The sequence below is a fragment of the Pleurodeles waltl genome, chromosome 1_2 (genome assembly GCF_031143425.1).
Source record: "Pleurodeles waltl isolate 20211129_DDA chromosome 1_2, aPleWal1.hap1.20221129, whole genome shotgun sequence".
Taxonomy (NCBI): domain Eukaryota; kingdom Metazoa; phylum Chordata; class Amphibia; order Caudata; family Salamandridae; genus Pleurodeles; species Pleurodeles waltl.
This window is the reverse complement of record NC_090437.1, coordinates 468,662,190-468,689,904: the sequence shown is the minus strand read 5'-3', so window position 1 is coordinate 468,689,904 and position 27,715 is coordinate 468,662,190. Positions and strand designations below refer to the sequence as shown.

The window sequence follows — 27,715 nt, the reverse complement described above, 5'->3', positions numbered from 1 at the left end:
CAGGCTCCTGTTTGTCATTCTTGCATGCCTTTTCTGGATTCTGTGACGCTATTATGATAAGCGTTACAAAACATCCTGCAAATCAAGTTAGCACCACTTTTCCGGCAACACCAACATTTTCATTTGTGACACGCCACTTCCGAAAGCACCATTTATTGTGACGCTAAGGTTTCCTTACTGCCATGTAGGGCCATGTTGTAAATTTGGCGAATACATTGCGCAATGAAATGTTGTAGCGCGGCATTAATTGTTTTGCTGAATAACTGTGCTAGTGCACCTTTGTGCCTTTTCTTGTAAATCTGGGCCCATGTACTCTATTTGGTAACCTTTTTTACTTTCAAAGTTGCCCTGCCCATCCACCTAAGTACTGAAAATTGCCTTTTTAGGCCATATTGACGGAATACCCATAATCCCAAATCATTGATTTCCTAAATAATGTTATGCATATTGATTTACAGGCCAGACGCGTTGTGTTTCAGCAATCGCAGCATATTCTCAAATGCAAATTTGTAGTCGTAAAATTCTAAAAAAAAAAGTCTGTGGCTTCCCAACAACATAAATCTCCAGAGGAATGCAAGTATTATTCCGTAAAACTGAAACATGTTGCCAGGCACGGATGGCATAAAGTCTAAATAACACCATATAGTCTGACAAAATCGTGGATCTATTTTGTGAAAAGGAATGTAAAAAATTCATACCACTCTGTCATACATGACAACAAAATCCTATGACTTTTCTTATACTTCAAGCAGTCAATTGAAGTGGTTTGCTACTGCAACTTAACAGCAAACCTTGCCACCCAGAAGTATTCTAACTGTGCCCTTTAATGCCACGTGAAGCATGTCCCAGCTTTCCCAATCAATTCCAGAATTAAGGAATGAGGGAACATCTTGAAGTAAAAAGGACAAGCACCGACAAAGCATATAGATGTGGACGTAGCATGCTAACACCTGCAACATTAGCACAATAGAGGAAGACATGTGGGGGGGGGAGCCAGTAGAAATGGACGCAGAAGGCCCTTACTGTAAAGTAGTCCCTTATGTAGTTCAATGCAAGCCCTCAAGTGGAGCCAGAAGGAAACTCTTAAAAAGCCAGAAGTATTATGTGAGAGATGAGTACTCCACTGTGGTATACAGAATTTAAAGTCAATAGCTTCATTGACTTGGTGAACTGGGAAGTAAAACCCATATTCCAAAACTACCAACAAGATGTCACAGTTCACAGGGTGAAAAGGTCTTCTCCCCATCCAGTTAGAGAATACTTGTTGATGTCCCTTCCTCTGTCATCAAAAGTACATGCACAAATAAATAAAATCAATTCACTGAGAACGACGTGCCCCTGGAATTTTGAGATAGGAATCTTGATGGCACTAAAAATTGTGTCCAGAATAGCATGGCCAAGGTAAGTAGAGATGTTCTAAACTTAACTCCACATATGCATACCTTGATGATATGTTTATCTTTAAAGTGCATATATGTGGAGTTAAGAATAGTGTATCTATATTTCTTCCGTATGCTATACCTTTCGATATTTTGTCCCTCGATATTTTGTTCATGATATTCTAATACCATGCTATTCATATGCTCCATATACCTTAGTACAATCATTAGGAGTAGATTCTAAGTATAACATTTGTTTAATTCAACCGCAAAATAGCCTAATTTTAAAGGCAAGATGTTAGCAAAACAGACCACAAAGTGCAATCGAAATCTTGCAATAAAGTTATAAGTTAATATGGCCTGCATAAAACAGCATTTTATTTGGCTGTAAAAATGTCACCAAGCCCCCTTCCTTAACGAGTCTTAACACTGCATATGAGTCAGTGTATACTTTTGATCCAACATTCTAATTAACCTATGTTCCAAATTCTTACGCAGCTTCATGCTGCAGCCGTCCTTTCTATGTGCTTTACCACATGTAAGAGAATTAACAGCTTCCCTTAATTCTTGTAGCAATCAGAGCCTTTAATACTCTCAAATGATGTAGGGGTCACTATTTTCTCAAACAAATGGCACTATGCATTAATCTCTGGCTTTAAATCTTCTAATTATAAATAGTGGTAATACTGCAAGAAGCTTTACCCCATCCCACCCCTGCAAACATTGTGGGTCTTTATTTACATTATAAATCTCTGTAACTCATTTTCGTTTTGCTAAGCTGAAAGCATGCCTAGTATTATTAAATTCCACACATTTTCTTTAAATGTGGCAGGGCAAAGCAGTAGGTAAATTGACGGGGCAAAGGGAGGGTATATTTATACTTACCAGAAGCTCAGAAAAGGCCATGTTGGTGAAGACAGTGGTTGGACACTGTGCCAAGTGGGAATGAATTAGTGCAGAATTACAGAAATAGGTTAGGGTTTGATGGTTGGACAGGGTCAAGCAGAAGATCAGGGGACACCCAGAAAAAACACAAGATACCGTGGAAAGTGACATTTTGGAAGTCTTAGTCAAAAGTGAACAATCTGATTTTTAGAAAACATTGAACATTATTCGTTTTAACTCTCTATACTTATAAAAATATGATGACCTTTATAGGAATTTTGATAAGCAGGAGGAGTAGGAGAATATGTGAAACACCAATTTGGGGTCTGTTTTCTTAACAAAATTGAAAATGTTTCTATCATGCCTGCATGGTGTGGCAGAACCCCTACCACATTTTATCTTCAAAACACTGACTACCAGGCATGCAGGAGCCTTTTGCAGTAGGTGAATGTCCACCATAATTCCAGCTTCTGCTGACCTAGTGAAGACCAGGGAGGCTGGTCTATTGCCAGGCCACCACATTTAACATAAAGCCGTTTATGTGTAGAAAATGCTGCAGGCCTTTAAAAATTACTATAACTGGAGCCTATCTCTCAACGGGAAAAATAATTGATGTTCCATTTTTATTCCGAACACTGAGAATGCATCTACATTAATCATTTGATGAAAAGTAAATGGTCATTGATTCAATTCCAACTGGAATGGAAACTGGTACCTGACTGAACAGTGCATTTTCCTCATGGAGCATCACAAGCTTTTACTGCTTTAAAGACCAAAGGCTGTATTTATACAGCCCGAGCACCACAGGAGCATCACTTTTTGTGATGCTCCTGTGGCGCTAAGCACAGCGCCGTATTTACAAGGTGGCATCAAGCCACTTTTTGTGGCTTAACGCCACCCTGTAAATACAGCTGTTTCCCACGCAGCACTGTGTGTGGAAGAGGCGTGCAATGGGTGTTGGTGTGGGCGTGCCACAGCAACACCCATTGTATTTTGACACTGCCTCAGATTTATGAAATCATGTAAACCTGAGGCAGCGCCAAAATCTAACGCCACCCCCATGGGTGACACTAGCAGGGCATAACGAGGAGGAATAGTTTTATTCCTCCTCATTTTTTGCTTTTTCTATGCGTGCTGCATTCTGCCGCACGCATAGAAAAAGCAAAATTCCAGAAATTATTGTTTATCTGTGGGAAGGTGTTTCTTCCTACACATAAACAATCATATGAAAATGACACTTTGGCACTTGTGTGTGTGCTGCATTGTGCAGCACACACACAAGTGCCAAAGCGCCATTAGTGATTATTTATGTTGCAGAAGGGACACCTTCCCGCTCATAAACAATCACACCCCTCACATAGACATCCTTGCACAATGGTGCAAGGATGCTTGCATTGGCGCTGGCAGCTAAAGTTAGCGTCAGCGCAGGGGGAAACGCAGGGGTGCGCCGTATTCAGTTAAATACGGTGCATCCCTACGTTTCTAAAGTGACGCAGCGCGGCGATGTCAATTTTGGTGCAGCACCGCATTGCTCCACTTTTCAATAAATCTGCCCCTAAGTGTTTGAAACTATTTTTTACGAAAGAAGGGACACTTATTTTAAGACAGCTGATACCAATCTTTGAGGGCATGCTGTTCTACCTGCTACTGGCCAGATGAAATGACTTTGCACTGATGCTGGCCTTTTTTCATCAAGATTTGCACTAACCTATTAGTAAGAAAAATACATTTACACTGAATGAAGAGTGCACAAATACACATTAGCACCAGTGAATCAGAGAAAAGGTCTTTATTGCATGTGTCAGTTAATGCAAATGCTTTTGCAAAATTACCCTTTGTCTGTATGAAGGTATGTCTTTGTGTCCCAAAATCCTCAGGCCAAACAAGAGATGGATCATGCAATGGAGCCAAATAGCAGAGATGTAAAAAATATTCTGATAAACAATCATCCATCATGTCATGTAACCAATTTAATGTCAACAGTAGTTACATTTGCCTGTTGTATTGGTCTTATCATGTGATCAGATGCTAGCAGCATTTGCATCAGTTGGCGACCAAAGCTGGTAATGACAATTTAATTTGAAGTGCAAATGTTATATATATAAATGTCAGTGGTAACAATGAACCATATATTATATTTTGTAGAATGATGCTAGCATCAGACTCCATGTAATTCACTGCTGACAAATTAGAGATCAACTCAGTATTTTACTGCTAACAAATACTGACAAATCAGACACAAATCTCATAATGTGATACAGTTAATAAAAATGACAAAAAACCTTTTTCTGTGGTGTGGTCAGTACTGGCTCCAAAATCCAGTACTTCCAACATAAAACTGTTCATGCTCAGTGCTAAGATGGCCATGTGTGGCACAGGGAAAACCCAGGTAGGCAGAGGACCAGTGACTGTTTTAGAACTGAATGGAAAGAGGGATCATCAGCTATGCAGCCTGTTGAGCAGCCCTGTATGAATATACCCTAATACTAATTTCTAGTTAGCTCCCACAGTTCCCCTGCAGATGGCTGAGTTCACCCACTGCAGTCACTTGGTACACTACAGGCTTACATTCCTAGAGCTGGTTTTAGCTCCCAATAAACGACCGTTTGTTATGAGGTTTACTCCATCACAACAGTGATGGATATACCATCTGCCAAAATCTAATTCCCATTGTTTCCTATGGGGTTTAGGTTTCAGCAGACAGGATATCCGTCACCATTGTGATGGAGGAACCCCGCCACCAAAATTTAGATCAGTCCCTTAAACACTCCCGATGTTTATTATTATTACGTTTTCTTTCATTTTCATGCTTCGAAAAGATGCAAAGGGAGAATACACATCAACCATCTGATGAAAAGTCACCCATTGTCAAGAAGCATCACTTAATGGACATCTTAGGGGTATGACCATTTGTCAATGCGGTTGTAAATTGGGTCCTCATTGTTAGTGTATGGTCTGTGATTAGCCCAACCCGGTGTTACAGCTTTTTGTGCTTTAGCCCATTCCAAGAAGTATTGCACAGGTTGACTGTTACAGTGTAGATGTGTGGTTAATAACCTGTGGTCCACAAAACCCTGGGGTTTCATGGAACCTGTTCAGGGGTTCGCAGACCCATATGACCTGTAGACATTATTTTCTGTCAACAATCATAAGTGTTTGAGCTAAATAATGGAACAAATATAATACTTCCTATGAGGATAATAATTTCATCAAGTAACAATAATAGCGGGTCTACTCTATTGTCTCCCTAATGTATATCATAGATAGATAGATAGATAGATAGATAGATAGATAGATAGATAGATAGATAGATAGATAGATAAATAGATAGATAGATAGATGGTTCAGGATGGAACATGCATGAACACAGACAGTCATTGTCCGTATTCAAACACACTTCAGCCTGTACTAGGAATCAACTTCTGACTAAAACCAGTTTTGAATTGCTAAAAGACAGCCTTTCCTGTTTGCTCATTTACCCATCCACTGCTTTACATGATCTGACAATTACAGACTCACATCACCTACATTTCTAGTTTTGGAAAGTTGGCATGCTTGAACTTTTCAGCAAAGCTGAAATATTTGCACAGGCAGCACACCACTTCCCTGCAGCATTCACTATGGCATAATGAGCACCAGGGGCTGTATAATTATAAGAACACAGTGCCCAGATCTGCACTGCTGCATACCTATAACAAGGTGTACTTGGTGTAGACCAGGGCAGTGCACCCTAATACCATCAGTGTGCTGCCACCAGACCAGTTATGAACTCGTGCATGCACTGGGGCAGCACATTAGTGAAAGGCTTGAACTAGCTGTTCTGTCTTTCATTGTGCAGCAGGCACTTGTCCCAATCCAAAGAGGGGTCAGAGATTCCCCAGCAGGTGGGTGTAGTGAGTAACTGCACCCGCCTTTTTAGGAGATATCCAGGAAGTCCATGGGAAGGATTCCTTTTACCCCTTCCAGAGTGCTGCCCTCAGGGGACACACAGACTGTGCGCCACCTTTTTGTGCTGTAGTCAGCATGCCTCCTGATGGCCTCTTTACCTCTGTACCCATGTCCATATATGGTGCAGGCGTAGAGGCAAAGTGCTTTCCCCATTTACATGGGGTCACATTAATGCAAATGAGGGAGTGTCCTATTAAGATAGCATCAGTATTAGTGAAGGGGTCACAAAAACGTTCACAGCCGATTCTGAAAAACAGCAGTGTCACTAAGAGCATGAAACAGGCAAACACACCTGTTGCACTCCTGACACACTGTAATCCTGCCTCTGTCTTCTCGCTTTTATATAGTCACTCTTTTTCACCATTCTACACAAAGACTCTGCATGGTTTCTAGCTGGCCACGCCCTAAGGTAACTATAACTCGCACCTTCACCATGCACAGCTAATTACTCCACTTGTTATATCATTTTTAACATCTTCTATGGTATCTTTGATATTATCAGTGCACCATTTGCAATAAAATTATTGATAAGAAAACTGTACATGGTGAGGGCGGGAGTTATAGTACCTTAGGGCTCAAGTTATAGTTACTTGAAATAACTCTGGCATAACTGTTAAATTTCTATGGTTTTGAAGAGTAAATTCAGAACCTAACTATAACGTCATTGTAACCTTTGGTTTTTTTCAGTTAATATATAAATATAAATACATACATGAATTTACAATGCCACACAAAAAACGGGACAGGCCAGATATAGAAGTAAGACTAAAGGCTTCAGCCCTACCTTCTCGTTTTTTTTGCGTCTCAAAATATGGTCACCCTATTGTTATACTGATGCTCGTGTGTACTCGCTCTCCTGTTTAAACATATAGTAACAAATTCGTATACTGGTGTATTTTTGTGTGTTATTGTTGAGTTTCATAGTGTAGAAGCGGCTCGGGTGTCCTTGGCTACTAGGTGTGATTCATTGTAGTCAGTAAAAATCAACACTATAACAACCTCTAGTGTAGAGGGGTTAATGAGTTATTGCCCTATCTTAGTGAAGCTTATCTTCTCTGATGCATAGTAACAGAAAACACGACCAGAAAAATGCAAGTGTAGCTTTAACGTTTCACTAAATCACTTTCAATGAAGCATGTTTGTGTTCAATTTTTACGGGGTCGAGTTTGTATTACTTTTATAAAATTCACGTTGATTAACGGCCGAGTTTATAGCCAGAATTTGATTCCAGGACCTGAGAAGCTCACAAAAATATCCGTAACAAACACTTGCGTTATTGGAGTATTCCGTCAGCTAACTTTATTTAGAGCCTCTACAGCGCTCAACTGCTTTACATGTGTTTTGTTGCCTAATCGCTTAACGTGATGTATTGACTTTCAGGTTTATTCAGGAATTTATAACAAATGTAATTTCTACTGTATGTTTCTTTAGATATAGAGCCACCAGTCATTGACTGGTGCAGGTCGCCTGCGCCAATCCAAACAACAGAGGACGAGCACACTGCCAAGTGGGAGGAGCCACAATTCTCAGATAACTCAGGTAAATGTCAAAACTGTGTACACTTTCAAACGAAGAGCATGCCTATTTGTGAAAGACCAATCACACAAAATCAGCAATAAAATAGTGTGTCTACACGTCCTCAAACATAGTATAACATGCATAAAAATGATTGAAATTAAATGGGATTTTTGTATTTACATATTTCATTGCCAGCATGGGGTTGTCAATTAAAGATTTGACGCAGTTGCACATAATGCATATATACTGTGGAATCTGCGGATTAAAAATAATGTTTCTAGCTCCAATGGAATAAAGGTTACTAAAACCGTTACAGCACCTGTTGCTGCGCAGTAGAAGGCTCTTCGGAAAAGTTTACTGGTCACCATTCTGTTGCTTGTTGCTGTATTGCTGCTGTATTGAGGTTTCAGACTGGTATTAATGAGGTGAAACATTTGTCCGAATAGTGTCAAAATGTGTAGAAATAACAAAGTAATGAGGTAATACTATCGTAAAATGTGCTGCAAAATGCCACATTATTTGCTCCTTCTTGCAGCATAATTTAGTGAACCCCACTGCATAATTTCGTCATTCCCTTCCTCATAATTGCAGTGACTCTTGTATTAGTATCCATTGTTACTGTTTTCTTACATGTTTTTGAGAAAGAGTGTTCTTGTGATTATCGTCTTTTTAAAAAATACTCCCTGATCATTGGCTTCAGAATAAAACTTGCCAACCTGCATAAATCTATCACCCTGTTAAAACAAAATGTCAAAGGATGGCTCACAAAAGTCCTATTTCTTTCTAAATCCAGTTTTATTGGGGAACAGTCAATTATTTCTATAAAATCAGTATGTTGCAATATGTTGACCTTTAAACACACGGGATTGAAAAACATATGTAACTCCTTGATGATCCTAATTGAAATATACTGAAGATAAAAACATTAAGGTATAAAGAGTATACGAAAATGCACCTAAAGATTTAATTGGGATGGTTCAGGAAATGATGAAAGAAAGAGCAAAGCCCAAGATTTGCTTAAAACATCTGCTTTTTTCTCTAAGGTCTATGGTGGTTACACTTGGTGCTGAAATGAGCATAGGGTTGAGTGGTGATGATGTTAACAGCGGACACAACTGTGATGCAGCAGGAAGGCCCTGTCAAACACGTGGACCACCATCTGGGCGGGTGGGATCACATCTGTCTCCGTTGATGAACCTTCACTAACAGGCTGTCTGCTCTGTGACTAATGGAAAGCAGCTGGGGCTGATGAAACATATTTTGGCCATTGCATGCCGAATCCCAAACTGTAAAAGCAGTTCTTTGTAAAGCGCTCTAATGCCCTCGGCCATGCTGAATCCCAAACTGTAAAGGGATTACCTAGGTAAAGAACTCTAATGCTATTGGGCCAAGTTCACATTATATTAAACTGCAAAAATAAATCCAAAAGATGCAACCCACCTCAAATGTTTCATAACTCTTGCTAGAAAAAAATGAATAGAACTTCCAACTGACTGCTAGTCTGCCCTGATGAAAATCATCAACATTTGAACCATTGTCCAGAAATTGTTGCATTGCCATCCAAGCCTCACATGGGAAAATCTCAACACTTGGGGCCAGATGTACCAAAGGGTTTTAATCATTCTGTGTCTATGGGAAAATGCGTTGGTACATATGGCCCCTGGTTTTACCAAAACAGTCATTTATTTTTTAGAGGATTCATTTAACATCTTTTCTCCTAGCAGTTCCCTTTTCTTCTCGTTTTTAGTACAGTTAGCATGTGTTAGATTAGTATTGTGCATTTTGCCTTCTGTTGCATGCCATAATAATAATCCTTAGTGTCATCCTTCACCATTGCAAATGTAGGTATTTATGAATTTGTTATTTATGATTGGCTTTGCAAAGACTGTAAAACTAAATACAAATTGTCTCGTGTGGTCTTCAAGATGTGCGTTAGCCTTGCTCCCTCCAAGACACGAAACATGGGATGACACTTCCACCTGCTTGAGAGAGCTCACCGTTCATGCATGCACTGATTTCTAATTAATATTTACTTAGTTTGCAACATTAAAAGAGAAAAGGTTTTAAAGTTCCTCTAATAGGAGGAGAAATGTTGATGCTGACCCTTTTAAATGAAATGTATCTTTCTTTAAAACACCTCACCTTCCTTGTTAACATATGGTCCTGACAGCTAAATCTAATGCTCCTGTGATACTAGTCTACGATTTATTGTGACTTTGTTAGATGCCAGCAATAATAGGTGTATTCCTCTCTGAAGACATGCAGTTATGAAGTATTTTGGCACCCATTGCAGGTTCAATGCCCAAATATATATTGTTTACTAGCGTATGGCATCATATTGACTGCATAGAAGTTTTCTAAGACAAACAATCATTATGACTTATACCATGGAAATGTTGTCACTCTTTTCTACTGACTATATATTTGTTTTGCTTTCGGTACTTCAATCAAACATGTTCTTGGCAAAAGGTCTGTGATTTGTCACACCGGTTAAGCAAAACTATCTGACAATATAGGCTACAAAGCCAAATATAGATTGAATAATACTAGTGTAAACCTTGTAAATAAAAAGTTATAAAAAAAAATTCAAATATTAAAGTAGCTGATTACCTCAAGTGTACTTTCACAGCGTGTGACCAAAGAGCAAAGTCTTACAGCACAAACTTTTCTTGCTAACGTCTTGTTCAATCTACCTTTAATCCTAGACAATCATTCCAGTAGCAGAAGCTTTGTGAATTTTATAAAAACACTTGGCACTAATTTATGTTTGTATATGGCCCTTCTATAGCGCAAACTAGCCAATAGACAGCAGAGCGCTGTCCAGGTAAAAAGCAAGCAAGAAGTCAATGAGTAATAGTAAAGTATTGTGGATGGTTAATTCATTGTGATGTAGTGTTATTTAAAGAGGCAAGTCTTCTGTTCTTTCCTAAATTGCAGCAGCGTTGGGATGGTGCAGATGGATAAAGAGATGTTGTTCCAGATCCTAGGTGCAGAGATGGAAACAGTCTGCAGCTTTGTTTGTCATTTTTACACTTCTTAGTCTGCAGTCTGATGGTGGCATAGCTGCAGGAGTGCCAAGAATCACCAGAGATGCAGGGGTGCTGGTTATGATGGCTTTATAAATGATGCAGCTGGTTTTGAAAAGACAGCACCCTATGAGCTTTGCTCATGCTGCAGTGGCACTAGTCTCTCCACTCTAGAGTTGGCACTGATTATCACCATCCAGATGCAAGAGCATTAAAGCTTGACCAACAGCCCTCTGAGCCCTTTCTGGAAGAAATGAATTGCCTTTCTATAGAAGAGAGAGCAGGTACCAGTCTGCCTATGTTTGTTGGCAAGAGATTGGTGTCCAGGATGAATCCATATAATTTGACATTCAATGAGAGTTGAGGTTCAAAGCCAACAAGTTTCATATTACTGAGCCAGGTTTGTTGTATATCTTGTTTGTTGTTCTTGCCAAACAATATCAATTAGATTACCACATTCCAACAAAAGATAAAACTGACATAGTGGTAGGAGTGCACACATGCAAAACTTGACGCAAAAATTAAGACATTTTAAAGTGTGTAATTCAACAGTTGAAAATGAAGCAGAAAAGTTACCAAAGAACCATTCTTCCTAAGTATGAAGATCCAATGAGCTAAAGTAAATGTTAGATAAGGTGGCCATAAAACGTTCATCCCTGAACTGGTGAACATTAAGAAATGAAAATAAATGGAATTATGTTGCAAGACAGAAAAGGCATAAATTGTAGAATTCAGTGCATAACCCTGATAAGGAGTTACAGAAGCTTATAACATGACACATAGTTGTGAAGAAGCTAATGAAATAACAAGGCCTTCCAAAATTGTTGAAACTATATAATTGGAGTAGCACAAGAAAGCTCTGAGTGCTGCTCTACAGCTATTCAGTATGTGTTAGTGCTTATTTAATGTCTGTACTTGTGGGTGATCTGTGCCTAAAGCTTTCAGTTGATGGGCAGCATTCTGTTGCTGGGACGTGACTTAGCAAACTTGCTATGCATATGAAGGACATTATGTTTTAAGCTGAATAAGGCTCATGAAATGACCAGGAGGTCGAGTATTTGGCCAACTTTGGCATTGTGTAGACCCTTGTAGGCAAGGCAACAAGCCTTGAACTTTATCCTTGCCTCTTGAGAACACCAATGAAGTTCTCTTGATATTGAAGAGGAATTGTCAACCCTATTTTACTTTGCAAAGAACTGCACTGTCAAAACCAGCTGTTGAGGGGGACACCGTGGATTCTGGTAGGCTAACTAGGAAAGCATTGCCTCAGTTAATTCTGGATATTATGAGAACCTGGGCTGCTGTCCTTAGTTGATTGTAGGAGCAAAGGTATCTTATATGCTTTAATTGGTGGAGATGGAAGTTGGCATAGTGCATCATTTTGTTTATGTGAGGAACCATTATTAAGAAAAAGGTAATTGAGAAACAAATAGAATTTACTGTTGTATTAGATGCTGGCACATATCCGAACTATGATAATTCCAAAATAAGTGAGGAGTAGAATTTATTTTTTGATCTGTGTGTGATTATAACAAAAACTCAGTTGTTTGGGGGTTTAGTTTCATGCAGTATGTTGGGCTTGGCCCTCTCTACATGGTCACTCCAAACATTAGGTAACATGTCTGGGCTCTTTCCCTAAACCATGGTAAAATTGGCCTACACCTAATTGTCATTTTTAATTTGTTTGTAAGTCCCTAGTATATGGTACCAAGGTACCCAGGCCCTGTAAATTAAATGCTACTAGTGGGCAGCAGCATTCATTGTGCCACCCACTAAAATACCCTTTTAAACATGTTCCAGGCCTGCCACTTCAGCCTGTAGTGAAGTTGTAAACTGGTATCTATACCTGACAAAAGAAACCTTTATGTGAAGCATGACCCTTCCTTTTTTAATACTTATAATCCACCCTTAAGGTAGGTCCTAAAGGCATATAGGGCAGGGTGCATGATATTTAAAAAATATAGCATGAGGGTTGAAGTTTCACTCGCCCTGATAGGGAAAAACTCCCAAAGTCGTTTTTCACCACTGTAAGACTTATTTCTCCCAAAGGATAACACTGGGTTACCTTATTACATTTAAAAATTAAACAATTTGATAAGTGCTAACATTCGATTGGGAGTGGATCGAGATATGCTATTTACACTCAAATGACTGTGATTTAAAGTCCTCTTTAATGGTGAAGTTGTATTTTAAGTCACAACTCTGAAAAAACAGCTTTATGAAAGTTGGTATTTTGTTGTCCTAAACAACTGTGCATTTCTGTGATTATCCTGGGTCAAATGATTGTGAATGGTTCTGCTGTTGAGATTTGTGTGTTAATCCCAGACAGTGAGACAAAGGGGGCTTAGGTGTGGACAGGATGGGCCATCCTGACAGGATGTCTAGGGAGAGGCTACACCCAGCCACACCTAACTTTCATTGGTTTTGCTTACTGTACACGCAGAGGCAGTTGACACCAGGCCTGCCCTGCCTTTTGTCACCCCAAACAGTTTGGGACCTTGACTAGAGGAAAGAGAAGAACTATCCAGAACCAATGATGGTGGTAGGACAGGGAATTCCCCCACACAAAGGGTGGCACCAGATATAAAAAAATAGGACCTTGAGAACCACTTTTCACAACTCTCCTGGACCGGTAAAAGATTCAAAAGGAAGACTGCCCTGCTGCTTGAAAACTGCCTTGCTTTCTGAAGGAGGAATACTGAACCTGCATCCCCTGCTCTCAGGCTATCCAGAGTAACTCCAAGGGTCAGTTGGTTGACATCCTGTGTTAGCTACAGGAACACAACAAGCTTTGGATGCTTCCTTGCAACTACCCAGCAGACCAGCTACAACAGGTCCACCATATCTTAATAGATATGGTGGACCTGTCTTAACCCTGCGGGTGGCCTATGCTGAAGTGAGTCCTGATCCCCCAAAAGGCACCCCCAGGTCCTTCACCTTTGTCTGGTGTTAATGGAACGTACCCAAGAAGGAGTAAATCCTGAAGTTTCAGCATTGTCATTTTGTTGCTGCATCCTTCTTTAAAGCCTGATTGTGTTGCAGATAGTAAAGTATTTTCACGTATGTATTTTTTTAATTGGATGGCAAACATTTCTCATTGACTTTACCCAGCCAGAGAGTTTGGTGTTGGGTCTGGAATTGTCAATCGTTTTTAGGGGAGGGTAAGAGTTCTTTAGGAAAAGAGCAATCAGGCCTACGTTTAGGGTGCTTCCCTTGCAACATTATAGTATTGATTAAGGCAAGTCATAGCGTGTATGCAAATGAATCTATTCCACAAACCCTGAATATGGATGATTCTTTTGTCTTTTCATCATGTATTTATTCCTTTTTTCTACACCTTTGCCCAGCTCTGGGCTAATAGGAAGGTATTAGCTTTCCCTGCGCTGTATTTTGTTTTTGCCACTGACATCATACATCCCTCTTAAAATTAAGGTTCTATGATACTGATTCAATTTTTTGGCAGCATACCCAGATAACCTACAAAAAAGTAGGAAAGTAGACTCAAGTCATCACACATGAAATTCCACAGTTTCACCAAGTTATGGCATAGAATATGCAATGAAACTCCTACACTTACAAGGAATGAGCCTTAGCAATTTGAATGAGACAAAATGAAACACTCAGACCCGCAAGGTAGCGCAAATCACTGCCTTGATTTACTCTGTGTTGGGAAAGCATTCCATGGGTGGAGCATGGGCATTCCCATGCATCCACCCATGGATTTTGATGTAATCCCATATTTACTAAGGTTAGTAAACCTGGGATTTTGTCAAAATGGTACACCTTCTCAACAGAGGTGTAACGAGAAAAAAAAGCTTTACTTCTCCTCGTCATTTCCTCTTTCTACGTGAGCTGCATCCTGCAGCAGACGTACAAACATGAAAATATCCTCAAAGGATTGTTTTTGTGAAGGAAAGTGTACGTTCCTGCACAACAAATCCTGCCTTTAATGCAGGCATTCTTGTATCATGGCGCAAAGGTGCCTGCGCTGGTGCTAGGCAGCACTGAGTGCTCCAGCACAGGGAGAAAATAGGAATTCATCATATCTTAGTAGAAATGGTGCATTTATGCCCTCTCCTTGTCATGCAACACAACCTAGCGAGTTGTCTTGCTGCTTTGTGTGACTTATTGATGTCTGCCCCAGAGAATCTCAAGCAAGAGCTAAACTCCACAAGTCATTTTTCAGTTATAAAAGCCTACAAACATGGACTCACCTTCTCCGTATTGTCCAAAGAGCTGGTATTTTTGACATACCATGAATTTGACATAAAACAATTGTGTAGGTATAGAATATGATCCAAACGGTCCACACCCAATAAATTTATTTTACGGGCAAGGCGACTGGGATGGGCTATCACTGATTATTGTAATTCCCAATACCTCAACCTATGGTTATAAATTAAAAATAAAATACTAATTTGCCTTTTTATATAGAACCATAAAACCATTCCAAAGAAAAAGAATTTGCATTACACCTAACGACAAGAAGAGTACAGTTGTGCCCAAAAAACACGAGAACTTAATGACACAACCATTAGACAAACCTAAATTTCAACCAACCAAAGGATAAAACAATCCTTTAAAATGCATTAATCCCTATGAAGCAAGTTTCAAGTATACATGAATCACCACATTTGTGGATCCAAACACCTGAGCTATATTCAATAATATATCAACAACAACAGTGCCTGATTATGTCAGGCATAATCTGTGGCTGTAGTGTCGATATACCAGAGCTGAGGTTGCATAGATCAGACTCAGACAGGAGACAAAAGCAGTAAATTAACACAAAATGGCCTGGGACGTGGCAATAACAGTACTGAATATGCCAGAGTAAAGCTGAAGACAATGTAGACCATGTAAAGTATGTGTATAAATATATTACTGAACTTTATGACACTCCTTTTTCACCTTTTGAAGTCTATATATTGCTGGCCTCCTGTTTCTAACTTTGTTGCCCTGTTGTTGTTAATCTGTTGTCCTCTGGCTTCAAATGTTTTCTAGCTGTTCAAACCTGGCATAAAATTAAATAAGAAATAATGTTTCCTTAAACAATACTTCCATTACTCTGACAGATCACTCATTTCTAAATTGTGCCTTATTCTTTCATTTGCAACATTTGTGATCCGTATTAGTTCACGTTTATCATTAATCCAAAATGCTCTTTTTGAAACCTGCCTTTTTTTAATCTTATTAGGAGCCCCTCTTATTGTAACTAAAACCCATTCGCCTGGAGATGTCTTCCCCCTTGGAGAAACTAAAGTGCAGTACACAGCCACTGATCCATCTGGAAACAACAGGACATGCGAGATTCACATTGTCATTAGAGGTACAGTAGTTTATTATATACCCTGCCCGCTGAAAGAGACTATTTTTTTTCTGGGCTTGAAACATTTAACATAATATCTATCTGTTTAGACCCGTACAAGCTGTTACGTTATGCTACATTTCTCTTGCAAACATAATTGTGTCATATTCTAAATGCATCGTTAAAGTAAGCACTCTTTAAAAAGACGTTAATAAATACCAAGAAATATCACATTTATATATATATTTATATATGTATGTAGTTATCTAAAACTGAAAACAAAGCCTACCAATTTACATTGTCTAATGTATGTGACATTTAACATACTTTTATTGTACCTTCCAAAATTAATTCTGAATTACCTCGATTGCCTCAGTAAATAATTTAATACATCCCACACTTCCATATCTTTTAGTATTTTGAACTCTTATATGTATATTGAATTATTTCCTAATTCCTGGACTGAATATCTGCCCTTTTTTGACAAAGCTGTTCCAGACATTTTACCTGGAGCCAAAGCATTGCTCATAACACAATATATTGTTACAAATATTTAGTTTTGCAGCCAAAGGTTAATAAATGTAATTCTTTTTATGGCACAGAAGATAAATTACGAACTAGTTTCCGTATTGTATGTGGCATAAAGTTCTCTCTGTTGTACATTATAAGGATATTTATTGCAAGTCACTGAGAAGTCCTATGACCATATAGAGGGACAAGACTAAAGCGGAGTTCATGTATATCATAGAAATCCAAGGTGGCAATATCTTTTACTGCATGGTAGATGGTATTTTGTTCGTTATAATAAAGGGCACCAAAACTCTTTCTCCAAAAAGTTAAAATCCTTTGTGATCAATTCACAAAGATTGGTGTATGAGTAGGTGTGATCAGGTCTTGAAGTACTCCTGGTTTACTCATGAATTTCAGAGGTAAACCAGGCATGCTCCATTAGTAAGTTATTAGTAATTCACAGCAACAATTTTGGGAACCAAGCTCTAAGTTTCTTGCACCTTCATATGAATGAGCATGGCTATAAATATGTAGAACAAACATACAAAAGTAAGCATACCAAAAGCCAACTAGCAATTTGCTGCAAAAATATTTTATAGAAAATTTAACGTAAGTCGCTGTCAAAGAGTGCTACTGTTCTAAATGTCTTGCAACATACAAAGAGATTCTTTTTTGGTGTAAAGAACTGTAGCTGTTTAAAATATAAATATGCTTCCGAAGAGGTTCCTTTCTGTTAATGATTGTTCATTTCAAGAGACCAGTTGAAAAGATCTGAAAACCTGATTATCATTTTTAACATTTAAACAGTAATTGTAATGTTGCTTTAGTAACTAATTATGTCACAACTAGACTGCAATAAGAAAACTAGTGACATGTTATTAGGCCTTGCTTAATAGACACCACATGTCTGTTGAGAGCCATATCTGCCTACAGATGGTTTAAAATCCACCCATTGCTTATCATTGGTTGGCTTTATTGTTACTTTTATCTACTTGTTTTTTGTTTGGTAGATTGTGTAGGCTTTCTTTCTTCTTCTTGTGTTTGTTCCTCCTCTGGAGCATGGATGCACTACTTATGTCCTTTCGCTGCTTATTTTTCAGGTGCTACTTTGATTGATTTTGTTTAAGCACTTCACACAAATGCATGTGTTTTCCAGCTATCTCCCTTGTGTACTTCTCCCCCTCTACTGTGCTTGTGTTACTCCTTCTGTCCCTGTGGGCTTCTCCTCACTCCTTTTGTGATGCATTCACTCTTGTGTGCCTTTCAGTTGTCCGTCATTGCTTTCTCGCCAAAGTGCTTCTGTCCCCAGCTCTACGTTGCTCTCTCGTCTGTTTGCTTCCCTCAGCTCTATGTTGCTCTCTCATCAGTTTGCTTTCCTTCTCTCTATGTTGCTCTTGTTCTCTTTGTTTGCTCTGTAGTTCTAATGTTATTTCACCATACTGGCGCTGTCTAGGTTTCCTCCCCCAACTGTGCAGTGAGTTGCTTACCCTACCTGCACCCTCCGTGTATCTTCACTCACTTGCATCTCATGTGTTGCTTCTGCCTGCTCCCTGTGTTGCTTGGCCTCACCCTCCGTGTTGCTTCCCCCACCTAAGTTGCATACCCTCAATACTATTTTTCTCTTTTTTTTCTGATCCAACTCAGATTAGATTGGTAAACAAAAATCAAAAAACAAAACATTTGCATCCTTTTGTAGAAAAATGCATGCTTGATTTACACGCCTACAAAATGATGTGGGCGGCGGCACCATAAGCTTTGTTTCTCTTTTGTTAGCCATGTTGAACAGTATTGGAAATGCTTACAACATAGTTAAAACCATTGTCAAAGCCAAAAAGTCCCTTCTTCCAGGTACTTAGCCACTAGAGTGTATATTTTATATGGCACAAATATAATAGCAAATCCAGTTCATCAACGTAATCACTAAATCACATGCTAAGTAGATGTACTGGTAAGAACAGTAATCATATACTTACCTTGGTTATGTAATACCATATATTACTTATTTCGCCTTACCTGAGTAAAAGTAGCTCCTAAACCTGCGGAACCAGCTTTGAGAGTCACTACACATTTACTATCACTCTCAAATGGCTCGAGAGCCAGTGCACTTATTATTAACCCTATAATACCTTTAAAAGCTTTTATTTGTTCTTTTTTCTATGCAAATATTTCATCCTTGCACTATAACACCATGAGTCTCATCATAAAAAGTGTAGATTTAGACAAATCTAGCATAATATTCACTTAACCCCATAAATGATCTTAAAGCAACTTTTTTGTGTTCTTCCTGCACAGTTAATGGCCTCTACAAGATTGTGTTAAGATACTATACCACTTTCAGTTGTATTATGTTCTTAATACTCTACCTCCTTTCTATTTACCCTGCACTTATCTTTACTAACAGTCATGCCATGATCCTCAAGAATGTGTAGAACTTTTGCAAGTGTGATATTATGTTCTTCCAATTCATTTTCAAAACAGAATTTGATCCTGAAAATATTGATCTCCCCTTATCCCCTTAAAATGATTGTCCATCAATTTCTGGACAACACTGGCCATGGAGGCTAGATAAAATGATAATCTCAAATATCTTTAAGCCCCAAACAGATTGCCAAATGTTATAAATGTATGTGAATCCTCAGACAATGCACTCTGATGATACGCTGACTTTAGGTCAGCGGTGGGAAAAATAGACGCTTTAACAGTGGCTGCTAGGAGTTTGAGCATTTTAGGAAGAGAATAGCAGTCAACCTCTACATTTTTATTCAGTGAGGAGAGGTCAGTACAAAAACAGATCTCCCCTGATTGTTTAAGTGATATTAGCACAGCTGAAACTCATTTAGAGAAATCTGTTACCTCAGTAACACCATCCATGCATAATTTTCCAAGATGTTTCCTTAACCTTTCCCTAATGAGCAAAGATACGGGATGCACCTTACGAAGCACAGGCATGGTGTATTGTTTGAGGTTAATCCATGTACAAATCACTTGACGCATCCGATATGGAGTTCAGACACAGCCTTGTGTTTTTTCAAGGTCACTTCAGTGCTAGACACATCATTCATATTGGAGAGGTGCCTCTCCTAAAATAGTTGGATTATCCTCCCCAGGTTTCAACATAACTCCTAAACATCTTAAATCTTGCCATCCTCCTAAATCCTTACCTTTTCCACCAACATATATCTTTGTATGAATGGAATGCTCAAGACACTCCAAAATATAATCGCAATACCCTAGCATAATGATATTGAAATTTCCAAACACCTTGAGATTTATATCAGACATGAACAATGTTACCTCCATGCCATTTTGTATCATATGTTTTATCAGCCAAAATCGATATTGAAGATCTGGATTCTGCCATGATGTTTACATTAACTGACCCAATGTGTACATATCCTAAAGGCCCGCTGAATCTTTATGTGATCTGGTTTAAGCCCATGTCCTGTATGTACTACAATATCCAAATCTTTCCTAATCTCCTTCATGTCTTCTATGAAATTCACTCTCACATTTTGCTTACTTACTCTACGTGCAATTTGAAAATGTCCAATTTGTTTACATACATTGCACTACCTGCCAATAGCAGGACTATTTGTATTGTTCTCCAACTGTGTCTTAAACCCACACTTAAAACAAGATAAATTGTTCCATTAAAATTTTCCAGTTTTCTCCTTGTCTTTAATGGCACATGGAGATGTTGATGAGGAAATGTTGTCAACAGCCATTGCCTTTGCAGAGATTGTCAACCATCCTGTGCTCTTGACAATATCCAAAACATCTGTCAGTTTAGGACGTCTACGTGGAAATAGCCTTTCCACTACTTTTTTGATGTGCAGTTAAACACAACTTCATCTTTTATGTATGTATCTATTTGCTCCCCAAACTCACAGTTGACTGTCAAAATTCTTAAAGGTGCTATGTATTCTTCAAAACTCTCCTTCCCATATTGTTTCCTTTTGAAAAAACAATGATGCTTAGGCATAACGCTTGCATCCTCTGTGAACTGGCTTTCTAAATGTGTAACTGCTTATTTCTACTCATCCAAGGTATAAGCTGTCCAGTGGGTACCTCTACCCCAGGTAGATCATTGAAGACTTCCTGGCCAGCATCTTCTAGTTATCTAGATGATAAAGCCTGCTTTCATTCCCATGGAATTCATCTTTCAATCTATGGTTACTAAATAATTCTAGAAAGCCCAGTGCCATTGCTTACATTTCATGCTTGGCTTGCCAGGTGTTTGTAGAAATGTATTTGATTGAACAATGAACTGTTTATTAGCCATAACAAAATGTTAATAACAACATAAGTATCCTTAAACTTCAAGCCAGCTTTACAAAGTTAAAATTGTGCAGTGAAAAATAAACAAATGTTACTTACTGTGTGGAAATACAATCCATCAGTATACTATGTTTATACTTGCCAACTTACAAATTAATTTCCCAGTGTTAGGAGGGGGCAGAGTCTTGTGCTAAGAGCTACCTAAGAGGCGCTCAGTCCCTCACCAAGCCCCCACACCCTCCCCAAATAAATAAAGGGTCACTGAGGGTGTCACTGATATCCTGGGATGTTTTCACACCTTTCAATGGGCATCAGCTGCTGCTGCTTCCAAAAACAAGACGGAAATGCACTTGTTACAGTAGTTTTCAGCTCTGTTTCCCTGCACTGTGCAATTTCAGCATCTTACCAGGTGATCATGTGAGGGGAGCCTAAATCGTTTGACCCACTTGGCACAGTGTGAGTTGGCAGGTCTGCGGTGGCACTGTGTGAGTTGGCAGGTCTGCATTTTTTTTCACCAAATAAATGAACAATGCTCTCGGTGAGAATCTGTTTTCAACAAATGCTGTGCTTTAATGTAGCCTAACCTACACAGAATCTTGTGTAATGGCATGTTATGAATGAATTGTAATGTTGCACAAACATGCAGAATGTTAATGACTGGGTCTTAAGGGGCATACTTGAGTGCCAGGTATGTCTCACACCACCATGTATTTAAAGTAACTGCTACGTTCCAGGAAGATCAAATTTGCTGCTTGTACATGTCAGTTTGATTAAGGAATTAGGCTGAAACAGAGAAAGTTAACTCACAGCAATTCTTCTAGTTTCAGGAATCAACATTTCACAAGTTTTTTTGCTATTGGAACTCTGGTAATTCTTCTCAGTGGGCTTTGATTTGAAATATATAAAGTCCAAAAGTCACTTATTTCTATTGGTACTTGCAAACGTGCAACAGTCCAGGAAGAGTTTTCTCCCGTGCTGGTGAGACACCATTAACAATCTCACCTCTTGAGGTCGACTAGATCTTTGGACTTGGTGAAGAGTGTAGTTGTCAGAATCAGTCAATCACGAATGAATGACATTATATCATAAAACAATTCAAAACAGCATTAACAATTTAACACTCAATCAGACTCCAAACCGAATAAAGTTTCAAAGCTTTATTACTGTCCCCAAATCAATGTCACATACATGATGTGCAAGACTACGTTATCAACATACATGAAAACCAAAGGCTGACCAAAATATCTGAATAGATTTAACCTACCAGACATCAATACTTTTAAACACTCAATATGAACATTATTGTTAGAATTCAAAGCAGATGATGATGACATCAATAAATCATCAAAATACAGTTTAATATTCAATTTCAGATTTCAGGTTTCAAAGGCGGGCCATTCCTATCACTAACACAAATTTGGACTTGCATGTGTGGGAGGGGACTAACACATGAGGACACAAAAATAAAAAGACAAAAATAATTTTTAACAACATTTAACTAGGGCATCTCTCTATACAAATACACTGGTATAAGTACCTAACTAAAACGAAAACAAGAAACCACATTTAGTTATACCTCTCTTCATGGGACAGCAATCAAGAGCAGTTCGTCAGGCAGGGCGGTCATCTTCCTCCGGCATCAGTTGACAGCAGCATCAGGACAGACTCTAACAGAGATCTAAACAGCACCGAGGCAGGGGAGAACTAACTCTCAGTTTGAAAGTCTCTTCCTAATTAAAAGAAGCACAATCCTTTTGATTGGTCCTTCAGGTGGACACACGCTGGGTGTCAGTTTCAGTATCTAATGACAAGCGGTGGTGCCGCCAAGTTTGCAACTTTTCTTAATCTTCTCAGCCAAAGTGTGTTGTCACCGAATGATTTAACATATTTCCGACAAAATTTTACATTCTTTAGTTATTTGTTACTTGAGATCCTTCCTCATGAGACACAATAAACTAAACTATTTTTTTTTTTTAAATGAGAACCACAAATGTCCTGTTATGTTCGGCAGCTAGAACAAGTAATGCTACATTGTTGTTTCTAAAACTTGTTTCTTACCTTCAATACAATAAAACATTCAACTTCATATTTACAGCCTCAGGAAAAAGAAATCAGGTCAGGGTGAACAGAATAAACAAGTGTTATCCATTACTGTTGCTAAATTAATCTCTTCAGGCCTAGTCAAGCTAAGAAGCCTAAATACACATTAATAAATTAATACATTATTAAACCTATTGTGCACCTTACAATTCATATATGCAAACACATTTTTTTTAATTGCAAACATCATTTATAACATGTTAGAGCTAATTTAAAAGTGCATTTATTTTTCTGCACAAAATGTAACTTGATTTAATAAGATTCATTAATTAAATATAAATGCATTTAACTCATATTCATTTTGATGCTACAACTATTAATTTATATTTAATAAAACATTATTTAATGTTAACTCATTTTAATACTTCATTTAATATAAATGAAAAACTCTTCTGCTAAAACGTGGTGCACAATATGAATGGTGGCCACATGATTCACCCTAGTTCAAATGTGCACATTTTACAGCTCATGTTATTTTCTCTGATAGAGTTTTCAATGTAGGTTGATTAATCACCATATGCTAACTACCATGCCACTTATATTTTAACAAAATTTGATCTCTCGCACACGCCAAGGAAAACAGCAACACCAGGAAGCTTTACCACCTTTAATTCCTGTAAAACAAAGCATACAAAGGTTTCCCAGAAAGCAGCAGTCTCAACATCCAGTACAGTTGCTTGCTCTACACATTCCATGCATGGTGACAACCTTAATAAAACATAAAAAATAAAATAAACATCCGTTCCTAGTGGCATGGAAGTAAACACTCAATAAATATAACATACTACAAAACTGACATGAATGTATATGCATGCATTGTGCCACTTTGTAAACCCTTGCCCCACATTATACTTGGGCCAGGCATAATATATGCAAGGGGGGAATTCCAGCACTAGGAGGTCCCCAGAAATGACGCAGTGAAATATAAGAAATGTCACTGTGCCATTTATGGTGTCATTTTTACCGCTTGCACAGAGCAGATGTTAAAATGACACTCCCATAGAAACCTATTGGCCTCTTGCATTTTGCTACCCTAGCGTTAAGATTTTTGGCACTAGTGCAGCAAAGCGCCACAACAGCATAAAAAATGTTGATGATATTGTGCAAACTACTGCCATGGTGCACTGTATCATAAATAAGGAGCAACCATAGTGTTGTTAGATGTCGGTAGGGGGGCGAAGAAAATGTGGTGCATCAGCTCTCATGCGCCACTTTTTCTTAAATATGGGCCTGAATTTCTTGAATTGAGGGGAACAAGGACTTCTGGTCATGCTAAACCTGTTGGCAGTTTTGACACAATGAATTATAGCATTTTATTACACCAGTTATCCTCCTTTTCAAGGGCTTTACCTTCCACCATCACCTAATATATGTCCCCTGAACAGGAGTACACTCAGCAACGTAAACCTTCCAGTTTCCTTTCCAAAGTGAAAATCTCTGTTTGTCAGGTACCTCATGGATCCATCCTTCAGTCACCTACTCTATTTAACAACTACATTTGTTCGTTTTTTAAACTCATTCAAAATTCAGGAGTCTTCGTGCAATCCTGTGCACACAGCATTCAGTTACACATCACTTGTCAAGAAAGTATGACACAATAGCACTGGACGCCCTTTTGCATGACATGAAATTAAGGATAACCTCCAATGCCTTTTATTGAAAGGACATACCACCTTATTCTGTCACCAGTATTCTCACTATCTTTGATCTGCCCCTACAGTCTGAAGTCAATTTACAAACCTGGGCCTTATATTCAATACCAGCATGTCCCTGGCTCCCTAAATAAGATCAATGGTCAGGAGTTACTTTCTGCAGCTGAAATAAATCAGATCAATCCTCCCCTTCTCACTCTCCAATATAGCTATACTTGGAAAGGCATTGCTGAATAACTGCTAGGACTACGGCAATGCCCTTTATGCAGGTCTTCCAGTGCGCCTGATGGACCAACTACAGCTATGCAATTTTTGGTCTGAGAAAATCTGATTCAGTATCAACCAAAAATCACTTCACTGACTTGTGGTGGCAGCACAAATGTGTTCAAAATTGGCTGCCTGCCCTACATCTGTCTCAACCAATTAGCCCCTGCTTATCTTAAATCCAAATCAAAGCAATAGTTACATGTCGGGATCTCCCCCAGCAAGAAGCAAGCCTGCTGAAAGTTATAAGGTTTTGTCTGGCCGCACTGGATTGATGCTCCTTTTTTGTGCTAGGCCCTTATTTTTGGAATAGACCCCTGACTGGCCACATAATCTAGTGTCAAACATATGAAGGGTTTTTAGTGTTTGGAAACCCTCAAATTTGATACATCAGATGGTTTGCAAACACTAAAACACGGTTTTCAAATGTAACAAGTCCATTTTGTTAAACGCGTTTAAGGAACCATGCCAAATTGGTGTTTGAAAGGGGTGTGTTGATGGCATCTCTTCCAAACACGAATTACTTATGGTATGTATCAATGTTCTGTGACCGAAATTCAGCCGAAAAACATTTATATTTTACAGATTACACAAAGGTGGGGCTAACCTATTCACAAATGGAAAGGATCCCCAAAGAACCCCTTCTCCTTTGTGAATGTTGAAAAAACACATTTTTTAGGATTACTCCTAAAACATGGTTGTGAAACTTTTTTTAAACACATCTTCTTTTAGTTTAAGGAAAACTAGCTGCATTTTAAAACAAAAAACGATTGCTTTGTTTAAAAGCAATCACAGACATGGTGGTCAGCTGACTTAGAGAGTTGGACTATGTGACCTACCTCACTAACAGTATGAGGTAGGCCATATTCTCACCTACTACGATTCGGATTTTTAAGAACTATTATTAGGTTGGTTATTCAAGGTCTTTAATAGTGTTTTGCAGCAGTATATCAATTCAAATGGCCTAATGACATCAGGATAAGCTGCAGTTCAGTTTGTTCAGTAATGGAGCTGTATAAGACCAGCAGCAGAGATCATCTGGCAGTCAAACCCACAGCACCTGTAACATCAAAGAATCACCAGTGCAGAATTGCTCTCCCACGCTGTTTATCTGCTCGAAACCTCAACTGTCCTAAGGCCTGAACAGATGGGAATAGGCACGTTTTAGCGTCGTGAGTGGCAGGCCTTGCCTTTCTCGTAAAGAGGCCCATTTTGCTGCAACTGCAGTATCCAAAGCAATAACACCAACAATAAGGGTTACCTTGCACAGATCCAACAGTCCAAAAGTATAATTTGCATCGACCACCTTTTGCAAATCAAGGCTTTGCTCTGACCAACGATCTTTATGTTTTAACACTGGTCAAAGTCTGCTGTTTTTTGCTTCTCCAATCCGTGAACTGTGCATAATCTGATCTCTGGCGGAAGAGCAGTGATATTTTGGTGGAGAGCTGAAATGGTTTATTTTATGGTGTGTCACTGAGTGATTTATTGTTATTCACATGGCCTGTCTGGAACTAAATCGTGTTAACCCTGTCAGTTGACAAATATGTTTTACTGTTAATCTATGTTACAGTTTGCCTTTGTTGACGTTTATGTGTTCACTGAAAGCTTTTGTAGTGTGACAGTTGAACTACCAAACTCATCGTTTCCTAACGGACCGGCCTAGCAGTGCCATTCTTTGTTTCTGTATTTTCTATTAAACATTGAACGTTTTAATGCAGGTTCTCCTTGTGAGACTCCCTTCACCCCTGACAATGGAGAGTTTGTGTGCACGAAGGATAAAACCAGCACAAACTGTACCCTGGTGTGTTCTGCGGGTTATACAGTCACCGAAGGGTCTGTAGAAAATTACTACTGTGCCCACGAAGATGGGGTCTGGACCCCGCCTCATCCTGCCGACTGGACAGACTGCTCCGGTGAGTTTACCATCCAACAGATTCAAATTTAAATAATTGTCATGGCTTCGGCAACGTTTTCACAAATATTATAATTCTGGGATAGTTTCAGCAGGGAATATTCTGAATTGATATTAGGTTATTAAGTTCAAATTGTTAACCAGAAATTCGTCAGTATATACAAGAAAAGACTGCAGTTTTGAACTCATATTGTGACAGAGTCGAACACATTTCTAGACTCACATACTCAGGGCTTGATTCACAAAGGTAAACTAACACCTTTGTGTAAGTTTAAATGTTTTTGCAATTCACAAATTAATTTTGTGAGTAATATCCTTACGACTGTGGAGTCTCTGCACTTCTTGCGGAAACTCAGTGCTGGAAAATTGCCCTCTCTGAAGGGTCAGCCTAAACCTTTTGCCTTCCTCCTCCTCATTTTCTCACCTTGTTTTGTTGGCTTTAGGACTCTGGGCACTTTACCACTGCTAACCAATGCTAAATTGCATGTGCTCTCTCCATAAAACATGGTAACATTGGCCCGTACCCAATTGACACATTTAATTTACTTGTAAGTCCCTAGTACAGTACACTACATGTGCCCAGGTCTGTAAATGGGCACAGGGATGTGCCCATCCCTGTTAATTAAATGCTACTAGTGGGCTGCAGCACTGGTTGTGCCACTCACGTAGGTAGCCCCTTACCCATGTTTCAGGCCTGCCATTGCAATGCCTGTGTGTGCAGTTTCACAGCCATTTCGACTTGCGGGTGTTCACGCATCCGTGTATAATAGTTCAACAAATGCATACATGGTCGACAGCTGTAGTCTTAACACACAGCATATTTGTTGATGTAATACCTCTTCCATGATAATGTCACGTATGTGAACATGGATTTATCATTATCTTTACATCATCAGGCAGGATGGTGGCACTGTGTTTTGATGAAATACATA

At 38.9% G+C, this 27,715-nt stretch overlaps 1 protein-coding gene across 2 annotated transcripts in view; it reads left to right on the top strand.

The window, feature by feature from the left end:
• The window catches only part of SVEP1 (sushi, von Willebrand factor type A, EGF and pentraxin domain containing 1), an 881,565-nt gene that overhangs the window by 369,942 nt on the left and 483,908 nt on the right, over nt 1-27,715 (top strand). For both annotated transcript variants that reach the window (XM_069240886.1, XM_069240895.1), the window contains exons 10-12: nt 7,644-7,751; nt 15,954-16,085; nt 26,590-26,784. In XM_069240886.1, the coding sequence (XP_069096987.1) occupies nt 7,644-7,751; nt 15,954-16,085; nt 26,590-26,784 (435 nt within the window). The remainder of the gene's footprint in view (nt 1-7,643; nt 7,752-15,953; nt 16,086-26,589; nt 26,785-27,715) is intronic.